This window comes from Podarcis erhardii, assembly GCF_964252035.2.
Source record: "Podarcis erhardii genome assembly, chromosome: 7".
NCBI lineage: Eukaryota > Metazoa > Chordata > Lepidosauria > Squamata > Lacertidae > Podarcis > Podarcis erhardii.
Window position 1 is genome coordinate 54,027,827 of NC_138511.1, and position 22,626 is coordinate 54,050,452.

Here is a 22,626-nt window from a genome sequence, read left to right on the forward strand (position 1 = left end):
TTGAGCCTTAACACATACTGGGGGGGGGTGGGTTTCCAAATATGCATTCAGATTAGGGAGAAATGGTTCAGATCCACCTAATTTAGTGGACTCACCTCAGGTTGATCTGGAAGTGGATTTGGCAAACGAAGCTGCCTTCAGGAAAATAGCTCATTATAGTCAGAGCCCAATTCCCAGATTAGCATCAGATCACATTTCCAATAACTTTATTCCCCACACCCTTACGAATCCTACTTCTAGAATACCAGTGAGGAGAGGGCTTACTCACGAGTTCCCTTAGGCATCCGGTCGACCACTATGAGAACAGGAAGATCTGACCTTTTTGAGGCCGTTTCCGAAGTTCTAAGATCCGTATGCACAGAGGAGTATGTTTGGTTGGTATTAGTCATTATTCCCGTGAATAAATTTTGCTTGCAGTCCATTGTGAAGTCCTGCTTGCAGTCTTCCCATCTGGTTGGCCACTGTGAGAACAGGATGCTGGACTTGATAAGCATTTGACCTGATTGAGTAGTGAGGCTCTTCTTCTGTTCTTATTTTATAGCTACTATCTAAATTTGTGCTGAGTTTTGTATTTTTATTTTTATGTTGTTTTTTATTTTTTTAAATGTCTCCTGCCCCTCCTTCCCTCCCTCCCTCTCTATGCAGGTCCCAACACATACGAAGATGCTGCAGCCTATATCCAAGCACAATTTGAAAGCAAAAACCGCTCGCCCAACAAGGAGATTTACTGTCACATGACATGTGCGACAGACACGGGTAACATCCAGGTGGTATTCGATGCCGTCACCGACATCATCATTGCCAACAACCTCCGAGGCTGCGGCTTATACTGACCCCTCTCCCTTTTCTCCATCCCATCCTGTATAGCAAGCAACTTATTTGGAAACAATCACAGCGAGAGGAAAATAAAATAAAATATTTGAAAAAAAAGGCAAAACAAAATATGAGTCTCTCTCACACACACACATGCAAACACAAACACAATAATAATATTAATATTAATAATGATGATGAATCATGCAAGTTGGTAAATAAAAAGGCATAATGAAAATTTTTATATAAAAACATTTTTCCTTTTCCTTTTATTTATTTATTTTAGTTTGCCTCAAAAGAGTACTGGGTAGCACTGATGCCCCTGACATCACCTTAAAATCCTTCCTTTCTGCTAAAGTAACGTTGCCTGCAAGCCTATACCTGTTGACTTGGGAGTAAGCCCCCATTGAAAGCAGCAGGACTTACCTCTGAGTAGACATGCATCGGATTGCACTAGTCATGGCAGGTAATTCATTGTAAAAGATGCTTTTGGAAAACAACAAGAAAGAAAAAAGACCATACTCTGAATTTTTTCTAAACTCGCTGTCCACATAGCATAAGATGCTACGTGAGTTTTAAAAGGAATCAACTTTCTTAAAAAAAGAAAAGAAAAAAGTGGTAATATTATTTTTTTAAGACTCCTTTGTGCATAGGGTGCTTTAGGCTATGAGCGGGGAAGGATGGCTTCCCCTGCCCAGTTCCTGTGGATTTTTAAAAAAGATGTACCACCATCTAAGTTGCTGCTGCACTGCATCACTTGCCACAGGGGCGCTGAGCTTTCAGGGATCCTCAGTTCCGTTCAGCTATGGAGTAGTTAAAACCTATTAAAAGGGAGGAAACTGAGGGGGAGCTTGCGGGGAGAAAGAAACAGAATAGGGTTAAAATAGAGGTGACAGGCCAGCACTCTTCGTTTACCATGTTTATATATATAATCCTTCAGGAGTATAAAGAAAGGGGCCTGCTTCTGTCTCTGCTTCTGTAAACTAGCATGGGAGACTGGCAAAGGGAATTTCTATCAGCAATTTGAAAGTTGTACCTGAGATAGCATCCTTCCCACGCCCCACAGGTCAGGTGGAAGAATTCCCCCTCTCTCACAAACAGTCCCTGCTCAAGCTCTTTATGAAGGAGAGATGGTGGGTAGAACATCCCCCACCCTTTATCGCAATTTAAGTACAGCTTTTATTTTTGCTCTCGTTTGGAAGAATTACTCCATTTCTTATATATTTGATTCTGGGTCTCCGTGCTCCCACCCACCCAATATTTATGTTCAGACCAGGCCTCCTGTGGGCCCCCCTCCCCCAACTCTCCATTTCTGACTCTCCAGCGCGGATCCTCTTCACTAGTAGCATGAACTTTGAGCCTTTGTATAAAGACACGCAGCCTTCCATATCGCCTCGGTGTCTGATGTCCTGAATTTTTGGAATGGTGGCTGTGCACTTCTGTAGGTTTGCTGTGTAAAACCTGGTTTTAGACTAGTCTTTACATTTAGAACCTAAGACAAACAAAAAGAGAATTTTTTAATGATGATGATGAAAGGGTAAAGAAGAGAAATTAAAGATTTGACTTCCTTACGGATTTTGTTAAGAAAGAAAAGAACAGAAAGGTCTCTCCCCACCCCCGATTCCCCTCTTGCTTTATTTAAAACACACACACAAAACACAGAGATCTATAAATACACACACACACACACACACACACACACACACACAATGGCATTGTGAACCCATTCTAAGAGAGACATTTTCTATTGGACTTGGTTCCGGTTGCTTGTTGGCACTGGTAGGGTGAAACCTTTGAGCAAGCAGAAGTCTGACCCATACAAACCGCCATCTTAAATCTTGGCAGATTCTAATGGCCATTAAGAAGCAGATCCCGACAACCTTTCATATAGAGGGTTGCCAGCTATTGGGGATCAGCAAGAAAGTTCAGGAACGGCTTGCCCAGCCAACAAGGCACCCTACATCCGTGGGAAATGCAGCAAAATAAAAAATAAAATAAAACGGAGGAATTATGGGCCTCCCAGTTTCCCTCTCCCGTTCTACTATTACAGGTGCTGCTTTTTGCTCAGGGGGGATGGGATAATGGAGGCAAGTCCCTTCCTTTGCCCTTGCATCTCACTCACCTTAGCCATGACCTTGTAGGTGGTAACATTTAGGTGCAAAAAGATTGTCAGCAACAGAATCCCAGTGGGAATTGTTAGTGGCTCTTTGTATTTTAATCGTTGCTGTACTAATTGTTGCCCGCTCCAGGAAAGCGTTCTCTCCCCAAAAGCCTCTTGTCTACACGATGATCCGACACACCTGCCTTCAGAGTGGGCCAGGCAAGCAGAGAGGGATGTCTCTTTAACTTTCTCGTTTAATAATGATTCACTGTTCTGAATTGTCTCGTTCACTCTCTGGATTTGTATTTTTAAAAATAATAATAATAAGCACAGCTGTCTTTGGCCTCCCTAAATGCTCTTGTCTTTGACTTTATTTCCCTTCTGAATGACACTGTGTTATGCATTACCAATGTCCTTTCCTTTTTCTGTTTAATTTTTTTTTAAAGTGGGTTAGTTTAAATTGGGAGGGCATTATTTTTGTTGTTCCATTCTCATTTTTAATCCCCCACCATGCTTCCCTGTGAATACTTTTTTTCATGCTGCTTCCTCTTCCTCCCTCGCACCCTTGCCCTTACAATCCTTCCTTTTAGTGAATGGTGTTTTCTCTCTCTTTCTCTCATGTGGGGGTGTTTGTGCTGCAAAAACAAAAGGGGAAAAAATACAAAAAACAAAGAAAAAAAATAAAATAATCTCTTAAAAAAAATAAAAAATACACCAGAAAAAACCACCAAAAAAAGTAAAACAAAAACAAAAATCGAATGTAGTGTTTACATTATTTAAAAAGCCACCATTTTCATGACCCTTTGTCATATCTACTTTTTGGTTAGCAATCAGATGTCTTCACGGTTTCACTTTTAAGAGGTACCTTTGCTGGAAAAAGCCAACTGCACCTGTCTAAAAAACAGAATAAAATAAAGAGAAATTCATATATATATATATATATATATATATATATATATATATATATATATATCACACACATGCACACACACACACAAGCATATATATATATATATATATATATATATATATATATATATTCATTCTAAAAGCGCCAGGTCTTTCTAAGCCTTTCTATTACCAATCGGTGAGGTTTCTGTGATCTTATTAGACACTGCCAATTTCTTTCTCTGACTAATGGAAAAAAAATTCATGTGTAGCTTAATAAAGAGAATGTTTGTCTGTACCACTGAGGCTCTTTCACCTTCTGATTCTACAGTCGTTTTATTGTAAATATATATATTATGTTCCCTCACTGCTTTTCCTTTTGAGCAAGTATATATGTGTATGATAGACATATCCTGGGATCTTTTACAGAGTCCTCAAACAAACCCCCCTCAAACTGGGGCCCCTGAGGATACCTAGGGTGGTCAGCCACTTTTAGTAAGTACCAATTGCCCTCTTCAAGCACCCAAGGGGGTGAGGGTGGCAGCAGGGACAAGTGCAATAACTCTCCCCCCTGTTGCTATCTCCTCCCCCCACAAGTTGGTGGGTGATTTCTGAAGTGGGGAGTCTCCTTTCCTTGTGGACTTCACCCTGCAAGGTAGTACTGTGACTTCACATGAAGAACAGGGCTGAACAGGAACTATGGTTCCTAGGATTCTTTTTTTGGGGGGGTGTGCTTTAAATGTATGGTGTGTACGTTGTCCCAGTGCACTTTTCCGGTGTCTGTTGAGCAGAGAGAAAACAGAAAAGGAGGTGAAACGGAATGGGCTACCTAGGAATAAGGCATGGCCGGCTGACGCTCTGAAAAGGTGCAGGTCAAGGTCTCACTTGTTGAGGCTTAAACTGACACACGAATAATATATGTAAATCTGTTGATTTCAATGGGCCTCAATATGCCTGACTCTACAGTGGATTTCAACTATAATGTAGGCATCTAACCCAGGACCGGCCCAAGAGGTTTTGCCGCCTGAGGCAAAACAGAAAATGCCGCCATCCTCCCTCCCCGCCTTGCAACCTGACAAGGATCTTGAAAATTGGATTTCTTAGTGTGCTAAGGAAGTGTAATTGTGCAGTTGGATCCTGTGCATACTCAGCAGTAACCATGCTAAATTTCATGGGATTTGCCTCCCAAGTGTGTGTGCATAAGACTGCAGCTTAGGTATCATTCCATCCCATGCTCCTGGCAGTCCCAAGAACAGTGATTTTACTCTGCATTAGGCCATTGTAGGTGGGTGTGTCCCTTTATAGTGCCCCTTATGCTGGGCCAAAGGTATCCTTTTAAAGCAGCAAAAAGCAGCTTTCTCTCCTGGCTTTGCCAAGTTCTGCCTTCTCTCCAGCCCTTCAAGTGGTATTCAAAGAGGATTAGATAAATTTGTGGAGGATAAGGCGACCTTCCTCCACTGTCGGGAAGCTGGAGGATGGGGGAGGGCTGTTACACAGTCCTTGTGGACTTCCCATTGGGCATTGTGATAATGGGATGGTGCACTTGACGGGCCACTGTTCTGATCTAGCAAGCTGTTCTTTGTGCGTCCATCATTTGAAGAGTTCTGGTGCCAGTCCCCCCCCCCCAGCCCAGCCCAGCCTTTATTTGAAGAGTGCTTTCAAGTCCTATTTTGGGAAGTGTGGCTCATAGAAGCTAACAGCAGCTGCAGGAGGCTTTACCCAGAAAATACCCTAGGTCCCAGACTTATTTGTCTGTGAAATGGACACAATACCTACTCCAGCCAGGAGTGGAGTTAGTGAAGGGTTTGACCTGGAGAGGGGTATTTGGCCCTCAGCCCTGAGGTTCCACAACCCTGATCTAAGATATGCAATGCATTGTGAAGGTCTGTGCATACCTTCCTGGCAAGAGTGGGGACTGGGACATTTCTCCAGGACAGAGGTGCTCACTCTCCTTTGGCAAAGGAACAGGAATCCCCCAAGGGTGATAAGACTTTAAAAGGCAATGGGCTTCAGCTGCTGGGTCTCACAGCAGTGACCTCAGCACCCTTTTGGATTTAAGTGGAGAGGAAAAGGGAAAACAGAAAGACTTGGAGAGACCAAATGCAAAGGAAGGCAAAACTATTTAACCTTTAATACCAATAGTTGCAGATGCCGCACCTCCTTCCCTCTTCTGCAAGAATTCTTTCTCCTTTACAGCTAATGAAGCATTTTTGAAGATGCATACATATGGGGCCAAAGATTGACAGTGTCACAGGATACAGTAAAAAAGCGAGTCCTGGGCCGAAAAAGGCTGAAGATGTGTGCAGATGTATTTACACATGCATCTGCATTCCTTGATTCATCTTCACTTGTATAGCAGCCGAACGTAGGGGCCACTTTGAAAAGTCTTTGAGGTGGTATGAAAACTCTCTTTTGGGAATTAATTAGTTACCGTCTTACTCAGACTTGGAAGTCTTCTCTTGCTGCTGCAGCTTTCAAGTGTGATTCAGGTGGGTGACAATGGAACCGTTCAGTCCTCTCAAAATGGCAGGTGCAGGCATTTCTGTTCCCTAACAGAAACGCAGTAAGAACTTTTGCTCTTACTCTCAAATCTAACCATATAGAACCCTAAGACTCTGTGAACATTCACCCTTGTCCCTGGGATGATTCACTTCCTCTGACTCGTGAAACAGTTTACTGTGTCTTTGAAAAGAGCGAAGTGTCCATAGGCCCTAGCTGGTTTTGTGTGTTGCTGCTTGAGCCTTTGGATTATTACTAGATGTAGATAAGCTTCATTGTACTAGCCAAAGGCCACGACAAAACCATATAAACACTATCAAAGAAATAAGTAACTATAAATCTAGATATCTAGATATAAATCTACATAAAAACAGAAGGATTATTACTAAGTATCACTGAATTCAGAGTTTTTTAAGTGTTGGTTTTCACAGCAGCTCATGAACCAGATTTTTTATGGGAGGCTCGTTGGATGACAGCTGCAACAGGCAAGCAGTAGAATCGCCTTCCAGCTCTCAGGGGAATCCTCAGCATTGCTTGGCTACTCTCTCTTTATGGCTAGGCCTTGTTTTTCAGGGAGCAGAGAAGGAATAAGGCAGTTGCACTGAGTGCAACACAAGACTTATGCTTTGTTTTTCCCCACTCCCCTTCTCATTTCAGAATCCACACACAACTTCCCACACTCGTTTCAATAATTTAAGCCAGAAATGCAGATCTAGTCCTAGAAAAGGTCTTCTTCCAGGATATCCCCGTGTAACCACCTCACAGCTGGTGACAGAAACCGAACAGCTTACACCTAAGTTGGTTGTGTGAATAGGTTACAAACCAGACTTGAGTTTGAGCTTCCAGCATACACTGGGGCATAAATGACAGAATGAGCACACCCATGTCGCTCCTGAAAATGCAGCCAGAAAGTAAAAAATATTATGAAGCAAAAGAGCACAATACAAAAGCCTCACTTTGCTTCATCCAAAAGAATTGATCTAAAGTTGAGTAAAATTCCCAGTCCCTTTATGTTTCACTCTCATTTTCACCCTTCTGATAACTGAAGTGGGTCAGTCAGATGGAGAATCCAAATATAAAGACTGCCACCATGTGGGTAACTGAGGTGGCGTTGATGGAAGGGAGTAAGCAGAGAACGGCTTTTCTACTTTGATGTCTTCAAATATATCCAGAAAATGCACTTCGCTTTCAAAGCAATTTGAGGAAGAGCTTTCAGATCAAGTGTCCAAATAGTGAACCCATGGGTGATCTACCACACATCGGCAACTGTTGTGTAATAAATAACATTACTTCTGGTAGGATGATACAGACCCTCCTCCAGGGTAAGAGAGTTCATAGTTTGACAAACTATCTGTATGGATTCACTGATACTTGAGAGTGGTGGGGAGAAAAGATGTGCAAAGTGTTCAAAAAAGAAGTTTGTTAAATATTTCCAACACTGATCAAGAATTTTATTTCCTTTTTTAAAAACAATAAAAACAAAGAGCTGCGCTCTAAGCAAAACTGAATCACAAGAATCTTTTCTTTCTTCTTCCATAGTTTACTAACAGCATTGCAAGGTAAGGCTTCCCAAAGGGGGTTACTGAAATAAGTTATCTTCACTTAACACTTACACAATTCAGTTTTCTTACAGTCACCTTCAAATATTCTAAAAACGGGCTGTGCACGGACTGCCCTCCATCTGCCCTATAGCTCCCAGATTGAGCCAATTCATCTGTACTGCCCACTCCACGCTGGATCTGTCCCCAAAGTAATGGGAGGGGGGGCTAAGGGTTTTTTAAACCTTATTTTTAAAAAACAGTCGAGAACAGGTGGTGGCAGGATCTTAACATCTGTTGAGCTGTTAAGGAGAATTTGATCCTGCATGGTGCTGCTCCTTCAAAAGCAGCTTCCCTGCATCAAATGGGAGCCACACACAAAGGAGCAGCATTGCACAAGATGGGATCCTCCTGCCTAAAAGTCATTACACAGGATTATCCAATCCTACACAATGTATTTCAGGTGGCAAAATGGAGAAGAGGCAGTGGTGAGAATAAGGAACGGCCTGGCAGGAAAGACCCCCCACTATCTCCCACAAAGATGCAGCTGCCTGGCAGGCCTCTCCTGCTTGCCGTTTCTCAATCTTCTTCTCACTCGCGCTGCCCCTTCCTGCCTGCCTGATGCCCCATCCCAGCAGCCCTGGATGGCTGTGGGTCATTCAACCCAACCTGTAGTGATCTGGTGCTATTTCAACCTGACTTGAGTGAAGCCAGGATTCTTCCAAATAGGCTTGATTTGACTCAGGATTCAGACCTTGGCCAAATCTGGTACACAGCCCTACTAAAAACCTGCTGTAAAAAGATAATTTGCAATATATTTTTTAAAATACTGGGCACCTTCTGAAGGATAGCGATACTCGCCAAACACTTAAAAATTACTTGGCTGCCATCATAAAACCCATTTACGGACCTAAGACCAGAGATCTCTAATACACCTACCAGAGTTTTACAATACCAAAGAAAAAAGTTTGAGCACACCTAGCCTAAGATCTAGTAGCCCTCAATTCTCTCAATTCTGATTAAGCTAATGGGCATATGGAGTATTGCCAGATGCGAGATTACAAAAATAAAGATACTTTTGCGCGCTCCCTTGCCTCTCAAATAGCAGCCAACTTCCATTCCTGAATGGAGCCTTCTCTGCAGACGGCCTCTGAGACCAAACTATGAGACCATCCCAGTTTGCCTGCTTACTGAAATGATGAATCAAGATGCCAAATATAGCTGGGGGCTCACGCCCCTTTTTCTGGTGCTTCTCCCTTGGCCACGTGTCTGTTACTAGCAATGAAATGGATTAAAAACCAAGCCAGCCTCCTGGTAGAAAAATAATCCAGGAATGTTCACACTGTCTGTCTGGGGGCCACCACTCTAAAACTTAGCTCAACATTTTCCACTCTTTAAGATGTCTCCTCCTGTTGGTGCACTCCACTTCCATGCTCCAACACTTAGAAATGCCAGTTTTGTCCAAAAGACTCTGCAAAAGCATCCAAAATGTGTTTCTTTTATTTTAAGCATGTCGTTCTCGAGACATGCAATGACTCGGCAGTGATGCTTGCTTACTTAGGAGAGTGCTTTTGTCATTCCTTGTTCAGTTTCCACTTTAAAGAGCTTAAATGGGACGTGCCGGCAAGCTCAGTGCACAGAAGCAGCAAATGGACCTGGTGCTTCTCAGCCACTGTCCCTCTGCAACTCACATTAAGCAGCACACCATGCCCAGGGCTTTAAAGACTGCATTTTTTGTTCGCAAAGGGGGTGGGGGAAAGGAAAATGTATGTCACTCAAAAAAAGTACCCAAGAAAGGTTAATTTGTCAGCTGTCCAAACACTTATTAGATATCACATGCTTTATACAGTGAAGATGCAGCCAGATCAGTCATCCTCGGCACATTTGCTGAGTTCTGAAGAGACCCTCCTTGTGGGCAGGGAGAGTGTAGGATGGCATAAACATTGCTTGTGTGGGAAAAAAACAGGAGGAGACAGGAAGTGTTAAGAGGGATCCTGCTTCTGAAGTCTTCGCTCTGCTGCAGCGGCCAACATCCTCCGGCGGAGGGTGATAGGGTCTGAAGTCGCTCCTTCGGCCTGCAAGTAGTCATCTGAGCTCGGATCATCAGAGGTTTTGTTGAGGTAACGCCTGGAAGGAGAAAAACTAAATGGCTGAAGGGAAAGTAACAAAGTTCACTCTGAACATAGAGGCTGCCTGGTTTGCATTCAACCTTTCCAAGCAGGTCTTAACACACATTTCAAAAAATGCACCAAGAAAAGCTGGATCTTGTGGCCTGTGTGGGTTTTGCAAATTGTGAATATGTGCTTATTATGTTGACCAGTTTATTCTGGTTTTGCTAGTTTGATTGAGGGTCAGAAGCTCTGAAGCTTCATCCTGAACAACTGGAAATGTTGAGCCACACCTCTGGCATCCAATACTTCAGGAGGTGACGCTAAGACATTTGAAAATGTTTCTTCTCAGCCATAAAAATCTCTGTACATTTTATCGTTAATGAAAGCTGATATTCTGAGAGAAATGAATCCTGTGCTCAATATCATGTTCAGACCACTCATGGTGGCATAAGCACAGCCCTACATGAGCAGCTGATAGTGACCATGAGACCTACAGAATTATTGAATGCTATCAGATAATGCTCTGCTCCTACACAAAGACAGATCTGTGTTGCTATTCTCAGATCCCCTTCTGTTCCCCAGTCCAGTTCCCACCTTCGGCCTCACCTGCTTGCTATGCCTGGGAGAGCCACCCAGCCAGCTCCTTTTGCCTTAGTAACTCGGATTCTGATAGCATTCAAAAGGCCATCCAGTCCAACTCCCAGTCATATGGCCAGCACTATTCAGCTACTCAGTGGCAGACTTTGGGGTCTCAAATTTCAGCAGCGCCCTTTCCGACATTAAAATTTGACACCACCCCCACCTCTCACACTCTGTTCTACAGCATTGTTGTGCCGCCCCCTGCAGCAAAGCGCCCAGTGCCACCACACCGGTTGCACCACTCCAAAACTGCCTCTGAGCCACTAAGAGAGGGTGGGGGAATCCATGGCCCTCCACATGCTGCTTGACTGTAACTCTCCTCACCTGTGACCACTAGCCAAGATGGCGGGAACTAATGGAAGCTGTTGGACTTCAGAGAGTCCGTGTCACAGGCTCACCATCCCTGCCCCTGGGCAACACAAAACAGGCTACTGCATCACAATCAAGGAGAAGTTGCATCAGTGAGAGGTAGCCAGCTAGCTATGCAAAAGATCTCTGAATGACTTTCCCTTAAACACCTCCTCAAATCTCCTCCTGGGCTTTTCCACATTAAACATTTTGTAACTGGAACCCACAAAACATACACACCTGCGAGCTTGTTGCAAAAGGTCTTCCTTCCGCTGTACTAACATCCTCTGTCTTTCGTCAGCTGACTTGGAAAACCGGCTCCCTCTCACTTCAAAGTCTTCTGTCTCAATGGATTCTGCTTCTGCCTCATTGAAGTCTGCCACATCTTCCAACCATGAGTTGAGTTCCAGTGAGTCTCTCTCCGTCTTTCATACAAAAGGAAATTGGAAGAAGCAGATTAATACAGATCTCCATAATCAACATTACCAGAAGAACTGGGGAGGTCCAAACTAAGCTCATCTTATTGAGGTGATAGGCTGTGCAAACACTGCCAAAGTAAATGGAAAGGCTGCCTCTCTCCCAAAAATATATGCCACAGTGTTGTTGTTGTTGTTTTGGGGGGAGGAAGTTGTCTTCACAGTAGCCAGGGGCAAGGAAACTTTTTCAACCTAAGGGCCACTTTCCATGATGGGCAACCTTCAGGGGCCACATGCTGGTGGTGAGTGGAGGCCAGAGGCAAAAAGCAGACAGGGCAATAGATGTGACTCTTTTTATAGCAGCTTATGTTCCAGCCAAGAAAAAGTCAGTCAAACATACAGCTCCTTCCTCCACAGTCACAATATAAAGAGACATCCCAGCCAGGCAAAAGTGCTAAAGGAAAGCCAGAAACAGGTGTGTCAGACTTAGGAAGGGGTGTGGAACAGACGAAGTCCCAAGGGCCAGAGAGGCCTGGAGGGCCTGGTGTTTCATACCACTGAGATAGGTTATCCAAGACTGGATGGCTGGGGCAAAGGGGATACTTCTCATGCCCATGGCTCATTGTCCCTCAATCCTACAATGGAGGCAGCTATTCAGTTGGCCAAAGACTAACTTCAGCAACACACAAAATATTTTCCTATTAACTAACTCCTGTTACACAAGAAGCAGCAAGAAAAAGAGAAGCATCATGTACAACATGTGGAAGGGTAAGCATGCATTAACACAGATGAAACCAGGAAGGCCTACACCAGAGCTTTCCAAACTGTGTGTCACAACACATTAGTGTGCTGGCTGCCATTTGCAGGTGTGTCGCGCAAACACTCCCCGCACTCCTCCCGGGGCTAGAAAGGGGTTAGTTTAACCTCCAGCTTGCTAGTAAAACTGAATTACTGTGTCGCAAAATGATGCATGTCTAAAAAGTGTGTCACCAGTGTGAAAAGTCTAGAAAGCTCTGGCCTACACCCACAACCAAAGACTCCAGGTCAAAGCCAATTCTTTTCTGTGCTGGAACATGGGTTTTCCAAGGCCAGACACACGTAAACAAATTACCCACATCATCGCTACCTTGGCTGGCTCTGCTATCCAGACTGTTGCATGTCTGACAGGAGGCGTTGAAGGGAGATATCTGATGAATATGTGGAGGTTGAGTTGGGGTGGCAGAACCAGGAGAGCAATCAAGATGGGGCCAAAAAGTGCAGTCCTGCGCTCCCTGTCCCCATTTATGAATGTGTGGAAGGGAATAAATGAAGGCACTATTCTTTAGCACATTTGGGGTAGAGATTCAGGTGACAGCCAGGCAGAGACAGTTATCCTTTCACACATGTTATTTTGAATAATACTGTGAAGAATGCACACTGAAAACAAAAGCATAAACTACTAAAGAAGAAAAAGAACACTTCTCCCTCCACATAGACTTTTTCTAGAAACAACTGGACTAATAGATGATAACAGGACATCTGATATTATGGTTACATTATGATGATGTGGAAGGTTTTCTGAAAAGGACTGTTAACATTGATCGGGAGTTACTTATGGCCACTACATATGTATATTGTCCTATGGGAAAAAGCAAGAGAAACCAGAAGGATTTAAGGGTCTCTGGCCAGTAACACTTGGGTAAAAATCATTTTACTTTATGAGGAATTGCATTGAACTACAAACACACACACATTTACTTACAAGTATCTGTAATGGACTGGAACAATATGTTCCAAAACAGTCTTGTCCTTATGTCTTCCCTATGTTAAAACTAATCTACATCTTACTATTTAAGACACTCCGGGGAAAGGGGTAAATCCCACTGTACAAGCATAAGGTGTTGCACAAGTATCATGACTTTCTTAGGTATAACTTCCTTCTGTGTCCTTTTAAACTTTTGTACTAAATTATTAATATTTTTTTTCAAAAATAAATGAGGGAAAGACAAAAGCTGGAGAAGCTCAAATCCTCCTTATGGTCAGTAGACCACCACTTGAGGAACAAAGACCTCCATGTATCCCCTTTAATAGCCATTAGCTTAACTCAGGAATAGCCAATGCAGCGCCCTCCAGATATTGCTGGACTACAGTTTCCATCATTCGTTAGCACTGACCATGCTGGATGGGGAGCAGGAGAATTGCAGTTCAACTACATCTGAAGGCACCACATTGCCTAACCCTGACTTAACTGCTCGAGGCCTTTGAATTACAAAAAGCACTATTCCCTTTTCTCCAGATCCCTTCCCCATCAAAACACAAGAGAAATGCAAGTAAGACTCCACAGTCAGACCCAGAACAATTATGCTTACAAATGGCAACCTACTTGCACCTTTAAGACAGAAGTTCTTTGCAATGAAGTCTCCAAATGCACTAGTGACAAAGCTACAGAAGTATATCTACCAGGAGTTCTTGTGAGGACTTCGTGCCAAGGTTGGGGAAATTTAACTATCAAATTTCCCTCTTATGATGCACCTTTTTTTTTCCCTTTGCCAAGTTTACCTGAGTAACCTCTTCTGTGTCCTCCTGATCAGTGTTGTGTCTTTCCAGGGGACTGTTCAATGCAGGTCTGATGCTATCTGAACGCTGTAAGCATAAATAAAACTGACAAAACTGATATGAACTGAAAAGAAAACCCCCACAAACAATCTTTCTAAAGATTTTATGCTGCAGGGCAAATTGGTGTACCCATGTTCAAAACCTAGCTGTCACAGGGGTTTACTGTGCAAGCCTCTTTCAGCCATATGCTGAAATTAAAAATGCAGCATAAAACTCAAATAGGGTGAAATAAATATGATTTAATACACACATTTATGAAACACTAATGGGACAATGTAACCTCAACATTTGTAAGATTTGTGGTCTTGTCCATGAATTCTGTAATGCTCTATATGTATTGTTGTGTTTATCTACTTTAAAAAATAAATTACAAATACCAAATGAATTAATAATTTAACTACTTATTTTTATCATTGTGTAAGCTGCTTTTCCTGCTTTTAATTGTATGATTATGTTCTTGTAGCCAACCCTGGGACCTTATGGTGAATTGCAGGTAATAAATGCCATAATAAAAATAAAATAAAGACACAAAAGCCTACTAGTAATAACTACACTTCATTTAAAATCCTATCAATAAAACGAAAATAGACCAATCCATAAAATCATCTTATTTTCAACAGACTATCCTGCAGCAATCTAGCAACTAGGCTTCACCTGTCTATCTTTGACAGCACATCAATATCTGATTCCTTAAAAACTGTGATCTCATGCATGAAATGGGAGCAAGCTACTTTTTGCAGGGCTTTTGACTTGCATATGGGTTTGAGAAGAACTCTGCATATTAAAAGTGCTACAGAAAAGCTGTGGTCATTTAAGATTGATGAGTTAATGAAATGACAAAAAGATCACAACTCGAGTACAGAACATACAGAGGTGCATTTTTATCCATTCATCCTCAGGGACAAAATAATTACCAACATGCAAACCCCAAATGTAACCAATATGCAGAGGCTGCCATATAAACAATTTCACGGTAGACAAAAGAATAATTGGGCTTTTTTTATCCATTCCTTGTTGTTACTGACAGAAATTTGAAAACTAGACAAAGTAAACTTAAAAACAAAACCAAGACTTTTCTGGTGGCACCTTATAAAGTTGTGACATAAGCTTGTTAGTCTTTGAAGTACCACAAGAATTTCTGGGGGCCTTTTTGGCTACGATAGACCTCTTTGTTCATATTTTACAATGTAGCAAAAGCTATATAAAATCATTTTTTCAATTTTCATGATCATTAAGTACATAGATCAATATTACTTGACGTAACATTGACTTAAACATAACGCACACATTAAAAAAACCTTAAACATCAGGATAACCATTTCACACTGTTAATGTTGCAAAATAAACACAGCAGGTTTGCTGCTGATGGATTGCTACTGGAAATATGCCGATTGCCTCAGTAACGTTTGACCAACCTGTGTTGGGAAAGGCACTTGAATACGCCCCTCTAAAATGTTGTCCGTTGTTATTTCTACAGAACGCGTCATCTGCAGATCCTGCAGAATTAGGTGGTAAGGAACCTGAGGAAACATCTCCTGAATCTGATGTGCCTAAAAAGGAAAATGTATCCACTGTTACCATCTGGGGACCCAACTGTGGCACACTAAATACCTTATAAAACTTTAAAGTAAACCAAAGCCTTTAAAATCTCAAAAGGTCAGGCTTTTGCTACTAGAGCACAAAAGAATCCAGAATGGTGGTTTCATTCCATTCATGTTCACTGATCTAATCACAGTTTATTAAGACAGACAGTGTATGTTTGAAACAGTGTGTGCTTCTTTTTTCAAATCTCTCTTCAAAACTCACTTCTTCCGCAACGTCTTTGACTTAACACTTAGTTCTCCATTCTCAATGAAAATGGGTCTGAAGTACATGTAACTGCATTTGCTCATTTTCATCCCTAGTTACCTTTTTCTCTTCCTTTCCTTGTCTTCACCACCACACTGTTGAAGTTTTGTTTTTATGTTCCTTGGAACTGGAACTTTTTTTTTGCACTTACTCTCTAAAGCAACACATACACTGGTGGTGGCATATAAATGAATAAACAGAGCAGTGTGCAAAACAGTAATAGGAATTACCATGGCATTGAGCTGAGAGTTGCTTGCTTGAGCAATACCAAGAATACTGGTGGTATGCATCACCTCCACTGAGAAGCTGGGCAGCCAGCTAGCGATGCGAGAACCTGGAAAAGAGAAAGCAACATTCAAGGCGTGTGAAATGTGCTTTTGAGTAATTACCCCAATCGTCTACGGTTCTGTCTATATTTTTAATGATTCCTCAGTTCTGAATTATTATTACAAGGTTCAATACATGTCATAAGCATTTTAGATGCTCTTATCAATTCTCTCCTCCCCTTTATTTTCCTTTCTTGAAAAGCCACTGTTATATATGATTAAACATAATCTGCACATAGTATAAAAATCAAACTTTTGAAAGTACTACAGGGATAGAGTGAGTGTTCTTGGCAACATTTCAGGTGCCCAGCACACAGAGCTGGCTTGTGCTTCAAACTTGTTCATTAAATCACTCTATCTCTCTCACACAGAGACAGTTTCTAACTCTTACTCCTCCTCATCACAGTAAGGCAGATTTCAAGAAGCCTGCTACTGGAGCCAATCTATGGCTTTTTTTTTTTTTTTTTAAGGTGAAGTATGAGAGTATTTCCAGCAGGGGCGACAGTGTACAGGGAAGGATTAACTCTTCCCCGCATCTGTGACCCATCCTTCCCATCCATGGAACAGAAAACAATTATCCTGAAAGAAACCCAAAAGCCTGTTCCCGCTGCACACAGGGACTATTTCATCTAGGTTTCATCTACTCATGGGGGAAGGTATGGATTCTCAAAAAAAGAAAAGAAAAGAATCCTACAATTACAAAGATGTTCTGCCCAAGTCAACTAGTAAAAGGCAAATAAACCAACCATCAAAGTGGAAGAAGTGATTGTGTTGGTTCAGGTGAGGTCTGCCTTCAGCTACTGCCACAGGAGCCAAATTTTCATCCAGGTTCTCCCTTTGGTGATCTTCCCTGGCACGGTGATTGTCAGTGATATTGAGGGACATTCTACAGGTAGGGCAGGAAGTGTCTTGTTCAAGCCAGGAGCGCAGGCATGAGCTACCAATAAATGAGAGGTTTAAGTAAATTTCTTGGGAAGAAGTTATAGAATGTTCATCAGCTCTCAGAAGAAGAAAAAGAATATGCAGTAATTTAGAATAGAGTCATAGAATTGTAGAATTGGCAGAGACCCCAAGGGTCATCTAGTCCAACTCCCTGCAATGCAGGAATCACAGCTAAAGCACCCCTGACAGATGGCCACCTGACCTCTGCTCAAAAACCTCCAGTGAGAGGAGGGTCCACCACCTTCCGAGGGAGTCCGTTCCATTGCTGAACGGCTTTTACCCTCAGAAAGTTCTTCCTGATGTTGAAACAGAATCTCCTTTCTTGTAACTTGAAGCCATTGGGTTCAGGTCCTGCCGTCTGGAGCAGGAGAAAACAAGCTTGATCCCTCTTCCATGATTCAGCCCTTTAGATATTTGGTGGCCATAATATCACCTTTCAGTCTCCTCCAGGCTAAACATAATTATAAGTATAATTATTATGGTACCCCTGGAAAACCAACAAACTTAAGGTGGTGCAACCTTTTGGGGTAGTTGTTTTTGAGACTTATTGCTGCACTAGTTGTTTCCCATTAATAAGTCTTAAATTTGACTTGCCACCTACAATGCAAATAATTGTTTAATAGGTTATTCTAGACTCCTATGCACTATGCATTGTAGCCAACATATGCTACCTACCACATTCTCTCAAAATAGGAGTAACCAAGGCCAAAATGTGTGTGCTCCCATGGATAAGGAAAAGGGTTAACTAGCATTTTTCTCATATTATAACCAGCATGCTAGCCCACTCTCAAGGCATATTGTGACTTAAGGCAACCAAAATCACTAGTTTCATTATACTAGAACCCAATACTTCGAAGCATAAGCTGGCTTCGTAGAAAAGCAATGCTACCATTTCAGGTATGTGGAAAAGCAGCTCTGAAGGGGTGTGGCTCAAGTTTCTCAGAGGAGTAGATGTGTCTGCTGGTAGTGGCTAATTATCTTATTAGAGGCTCCTTGAAACGTTGACAAATACCTTTGACACAGCTTGTAATGAATGGCAACAAACTGGTCCCTGGTTTCTATTCTCCTCCAGTTTGTTACTGATGACATAAGTAGAAGCAACTGCCAAAAGATGCCAACCCAAATGACACACCTATCAAGGAATACTTCATATATTGGATAAGACAAGTCCTGTTGGATAAGACTCAATATTTACCCAGTCCAGCAACCTGCCTCCAAGAGTGGCCAGACAAAGGCTTCCACAAAGCCCACCAGCAAGGTATGATGGCAAGAGCCTGCCATTAAGTTTGCGACTTCAGCAAGAGGCATTCAGCAGAACCTGGCCAAGAACCACTATCCTTCATGAATGTGGCTAATAAATCAGTTTTTAAAAATCTAATACTGCAGTCCTAACTACACTGACCTGGAGGTAAGACCCATCTAATGCAATAGAAATTACTCCTGAGCAGACAAAGTTAGGATTGCACTGTAAACCAGAAGGGTGTGTGTATGTCCTTGGTAAATAGAGTTATTCCCGCATCCAAATGTACTGGGGGATGGGTGGGAATAGATTGCATGAAATGGTGCACAGGTCTGATAACCAACAGAATGTTAAGCCCTTTTGAAATCCCAATATTTCATGAATACCAAATCAAGCAACATGCTCTCTCTCCTTATTTGCAGACATAGAATGATCTGATATGAGGTCAGGTAAGGTTTTAATCATTAATTTGCTGGCTTTGTTATCAAGTGTGGCTGAGCCGCTACATCGGTCGACTGCTGTAAACCACCTTGTGAGGGTTACAAGGTAGGATGGACTATGCGCAACCTTCCAGAGTCTTTAAAACTGTATCTCCGACCTGAAGTTATTGACAATGTTGAAAATCTGGGCTGCAAGTATTTAGGCACTGGAGATGTGCCACACTGGAGACCACTTGTACTATGTAAGATGTAGAGGGGGAAAATGTGCATTTTTTTAAAGTACTGAGAAGATTGCACTATCAGTGTTGGCTTCTGTACATTAAACAAATTTTTGCAGTCCTGGATAAGTATATAAAAATTCTGTCCCGCGAATTCTGTTAGAAGACTACATTCCTATGTCACAGTCTACACTGGGTGCAGCCAGAACAGGACAGGCAAATCCTCCATGACTTTTAACAAGGAAAACCAGTATATATAGTGTTGAATTGGTTTTCTTTAAAAAAAGAAAAGATGAAAATGACAAAATGAGTGTCTAGTGAGATTCAACCATTAACTTCAGACAATTAGAGCACACTACTTGTTCTACCCTGGTTTGCTCCCCAGGTGCGTACTTATGGAAAAGATGCCCACAAGGGAGTTTACGTGCAGCTTGCATGGAATCCCAGCAGATGGCACAGTCGTCATTGTTGGTTGCCAGCTCTTCAGGTGTTGCCACCGCAAACCTAGAAGAGAAGTGAAGATTATGGTTATGATTGATAATAATAATAATAATAATAATAGTATTTCTAAACCACTTTATAAAGAAAAAATCTCACAGCGGTTTACAAGACGTTAAAACCTCAGATAAAACATTACTGAAGAAAGTCAAATACTGTAAAAAGTATACATTCAAAGCAATGCAATTAACTGGAAACTAACGTATTATCATAAAGATTTCAAAATAAAAGGAGGGCAACTACAAAATGCACATTTAACACAGCAAAGTTAACAAAAATAATTATCTTTAATGTTTCATAAGTAGAAATTGCTAAAGGAAGTTAAATATAAAATGTGCATTTAAAACAGCATAATTAACAAGAGAATAAGATATTATCATAAGCATAGAACATTGCTTCTGCTGACAGTCCTGCCAATGGTGGTTCAAGGCAGGTGACGGTTTGATGACCTGGGTCTGGCACGAAGAGACAGCCAATAATGGTCACACCACCATCAGCATATGGCTCTTTACGGTATCTAGCTAGACCAAAATGCCATCTGAGCAAAGATATCCAGCTGCGACTCAAAGAGGATGCCTTTTCAGTGCCTATTTATGGTGGAACTGGGAGAATTAAAATACTGGTACCTGCTCAGCTAGTTCACCAAGGGCCTCTTCAGAAATAACACCAGGCCATAGCTGATCATTACAACAGACCCCAAGGAGCTTCAGGCTCCCACTCTGCCACCACCCAATTGATTTGAAAACAATTAAGACTCGTGAAATTAATCATCCAAGGTGACAGCCTTGAAAGAAACACTGATAAGGAAAAATAATAATAATAAGCCTATCCTCGTTATCAACTACACAACTTTCTGAAGACATCTGAAGGCAGCCCTGTATTGGGAAGATTTTTAATGTTTGACATTCTGCTGTGCTTTTATTATGCTGGAAGCTGCCCAGAGTGGCTGGGGCAACCCAGTCAGTTAGGCGTGGTATAAGTAATAAATTACCATATCATCACTGGAACTGTGAAGATCAGCAAGTTTACTCCTCGCAAACCAGTTTTGTAACAGTCAGATGGCAAGGAAATTAAGGGTTGTCTCCAACTAAGTTTTACTCGGAACAGACCTACTGAAATTAATGGGCCTAAGTTAGTCATGTTTCAATGCATTTGCTCTGAGCATGACTAACACTGGGTACAACCCTAAAAGAGAACACTGTGAGACCGGAGTCTCTCCTAGTCTTGCGCAGTTAGAGGAACTTGCTTACCTCGCTTCCATATTTCCAACCACACGGAGATAGTTCTTGTGGCGACGAAGTCTGCGCTGAACCTCATGAAACAGGTAACGCAGCTGCATAAAGATCACCAGGCTGGCCATCGACAACCAGATATTGCCAAACAGCTTCCAAACAAATGTTTAAAAGAGCATTAAGTAATCCAGCAGCACATAAGTGAAGGTGTGGGTGGACAGGGAGAGAAAGAAGAGAATGGCATGAATGGCATGGTAACACACCAGGCAATAAAAAGACAATGCCAGAAATTAGCCTGCTGTGCATATGGCTCTCTCTTTGAAGTCCCAATGCAGCCACATCCTAAAAGCTGCCACAGCACTCTTTCTGAATTTACTAGAAACAAGCTGCTTGTGGAGTTCTCATTCAGAGTGTTGCTTAGTTTGGGCTTCCAAACAGCAACAAACTTCTCACCCCCCGCCCATAGTAAGGAAGGAGGAGAAAGACCTAACTAGAGTGACAACAGCACAGAAACACAGAATTGTAGGGCTGAAAGTGACACATGGGGCCATTTAGATAGAAGGTAAAAATGGGTCCCATGTTTCAGGCTGGTTTTAAAGGTAGGCCCAAATAAAGATTATGGCCACTGCAGGCCCCCGCAGTTTACAAAGAAAGTATTTTTGAGCCAGTTATTGATTGTAAAATTTGAACCCTATTTCCATCTCTGGGCTATAACAAGGTGGGCTGCCACTAAATGTTTTATGATATCAATTGTATGTCACTTTGGGAAAACTTTTAATTTTGAAAAGCAGCAGTGTTATCCATAAATAGAGCTACGCTTGCTGTTTTAACCACAGCAGGTGCCACAATCAGAGAGTCCAGAAGAGAAAGTGGCTCTTCTCTTCTACAGCAGGAAATACTGCAGCAAAAATAGCAATCAAAGCTGAAGTTCTCTCCCCCAGTTCTCTCCCCACATGCTCACAACCCTTCTTTAGTATGGCTTAAGGATGCAGGACGTAACAAGCCATAAATAGTAACAATAAGGGTGTTTTTAAACACTTCTATAAAAGCCAGTTCTATATTATTCCCATTCTATATAGGCCATGATTTATCAGTTAACAATGCATACCAGCATGTGAATGTGATGCATTAGATCCAGGGACAAAAGCATTAGCTCCATGATGAAGTCTGTGTAATAAACGTACGTTCCCTTGCTTTCCCAGGTACCTTCATGGTTGAGATCCCAGAGATGAATGACATACCTAAGTGAGGGAAGGAGTGAACACTGTATTATTTGAAAAGCATTTTGCCAGTTTTAGAAATACCAACATTAAAGACTCATTCTTAACACAAACTAGTACATACCTACTCACCTAAAACACATCTGTAAAGAAGGGTTATACATCATGTGGGCTCTATTCTCCCCTCTCCCCTTACTTGGCCAGGATAGGAATGACAAAGGCAGGTGGAGTCAAAGCTCAGAGACCTGAGTGTCCTTATTTGAGGAAAATAATGCGCAGTATATTACACCAATCCTGGTCTGGAAGGTGGCAACAGGAGAACAGGCCTTTTCTGCAGTGGCTCCCCACTTGTGAAATACTCTCCCCAGGAGACTCGCCAGGTGCCTTCAATACATATCATTAGGCACCAGGAGACGACGTTTCTCTATAACTAGGCCTTTGGTTGATTAAACAATCTATGGCCTTTCAGATGTGCTTGTTGAAGTGGGGTTATTGGTTTGTTTTTGTTTTTATTATGTATCTATGTTCTCATTTTGTATTTTTATGTTGTGATCTTTGATGATGGGCAATATACAAATTTAATAAAATAATTGTGGCTAACAATCTAAGTAAATATTTACAGATCACACAAGAAGATATACATGAATCCACTGTATCATGTGTGTAATGCCAGCCCACCATTCCTGATACTGTCTTTTCCATATATATATATAT

The 22,626-nt window shown here is 41.9% G+C and overlaps 2 protein-coding genes across 2 annotated transcripts in view; one reads left to right on the plus strand and one right to left on the minus strand.

The window, feature by feature from the left end:
• Positions 1-4,100, plus strand: part of GNAO1 (G protein subunit alpha o1) — a 168,399-nt gene extending 164,299 nt beyond the window's left edge. The window contains exon 8 of the mRNA XM_081871608.1: positions 646-4,100. Within this exon, the coding sequence (XP_081727734.1) occupies positions 646-833 (188 nt within the window). The 3' untranslated portion in view covers positions 834-4,100. The remainder of the gene's footprint in view (positions 1-645) is intronic.
• Positions 4,101-7,730: 3,630 nt separating this feature from the next.
• Positions 7,731-22,626, minus strand: part of AMFR (autocrine motility factor receptor) — a 28,051-nt gene continuing 13,155 nt past the window's right edge. The window contains exons 6-14 of the mRNA XM_081871847.1: positions 21,801-21,933; positions 20,711-20,844; positions 19,356-19,466; positions 16,869-17,059; positions 16,027-16,130; positions 15,364-15,498; positions 13,892-13,975; positions 11,178-11,362; positions 7,731-9,966 (exon numbers count right to left, since the gene is read on the minus strand). Coding sequence (XP_081727973.1) covers positions 9,822-9,966; positions 11,178-11,362; positions 13,892-13,975; positions 15,364-15,498; positions 16,027-16,130; positions 16,869-17,059; positions 19,356-19,466; positions 20,711-20,844; positions 21,801-21,933 — 1,222 coding nt within the window. The 3' untranslated portion in view covers positions 7,731-9,821. The remainder of the gene's footprint in view (positions 9,967-11,177; positions 11,363-13,891; positions 13,976-15,363; positions 15,499-16,026; positions 16,131-16,868; positions 17,060-19,355; positions 19,467-20,710; positions 20,845-21,800; positions 21,934-22,626) is intronic.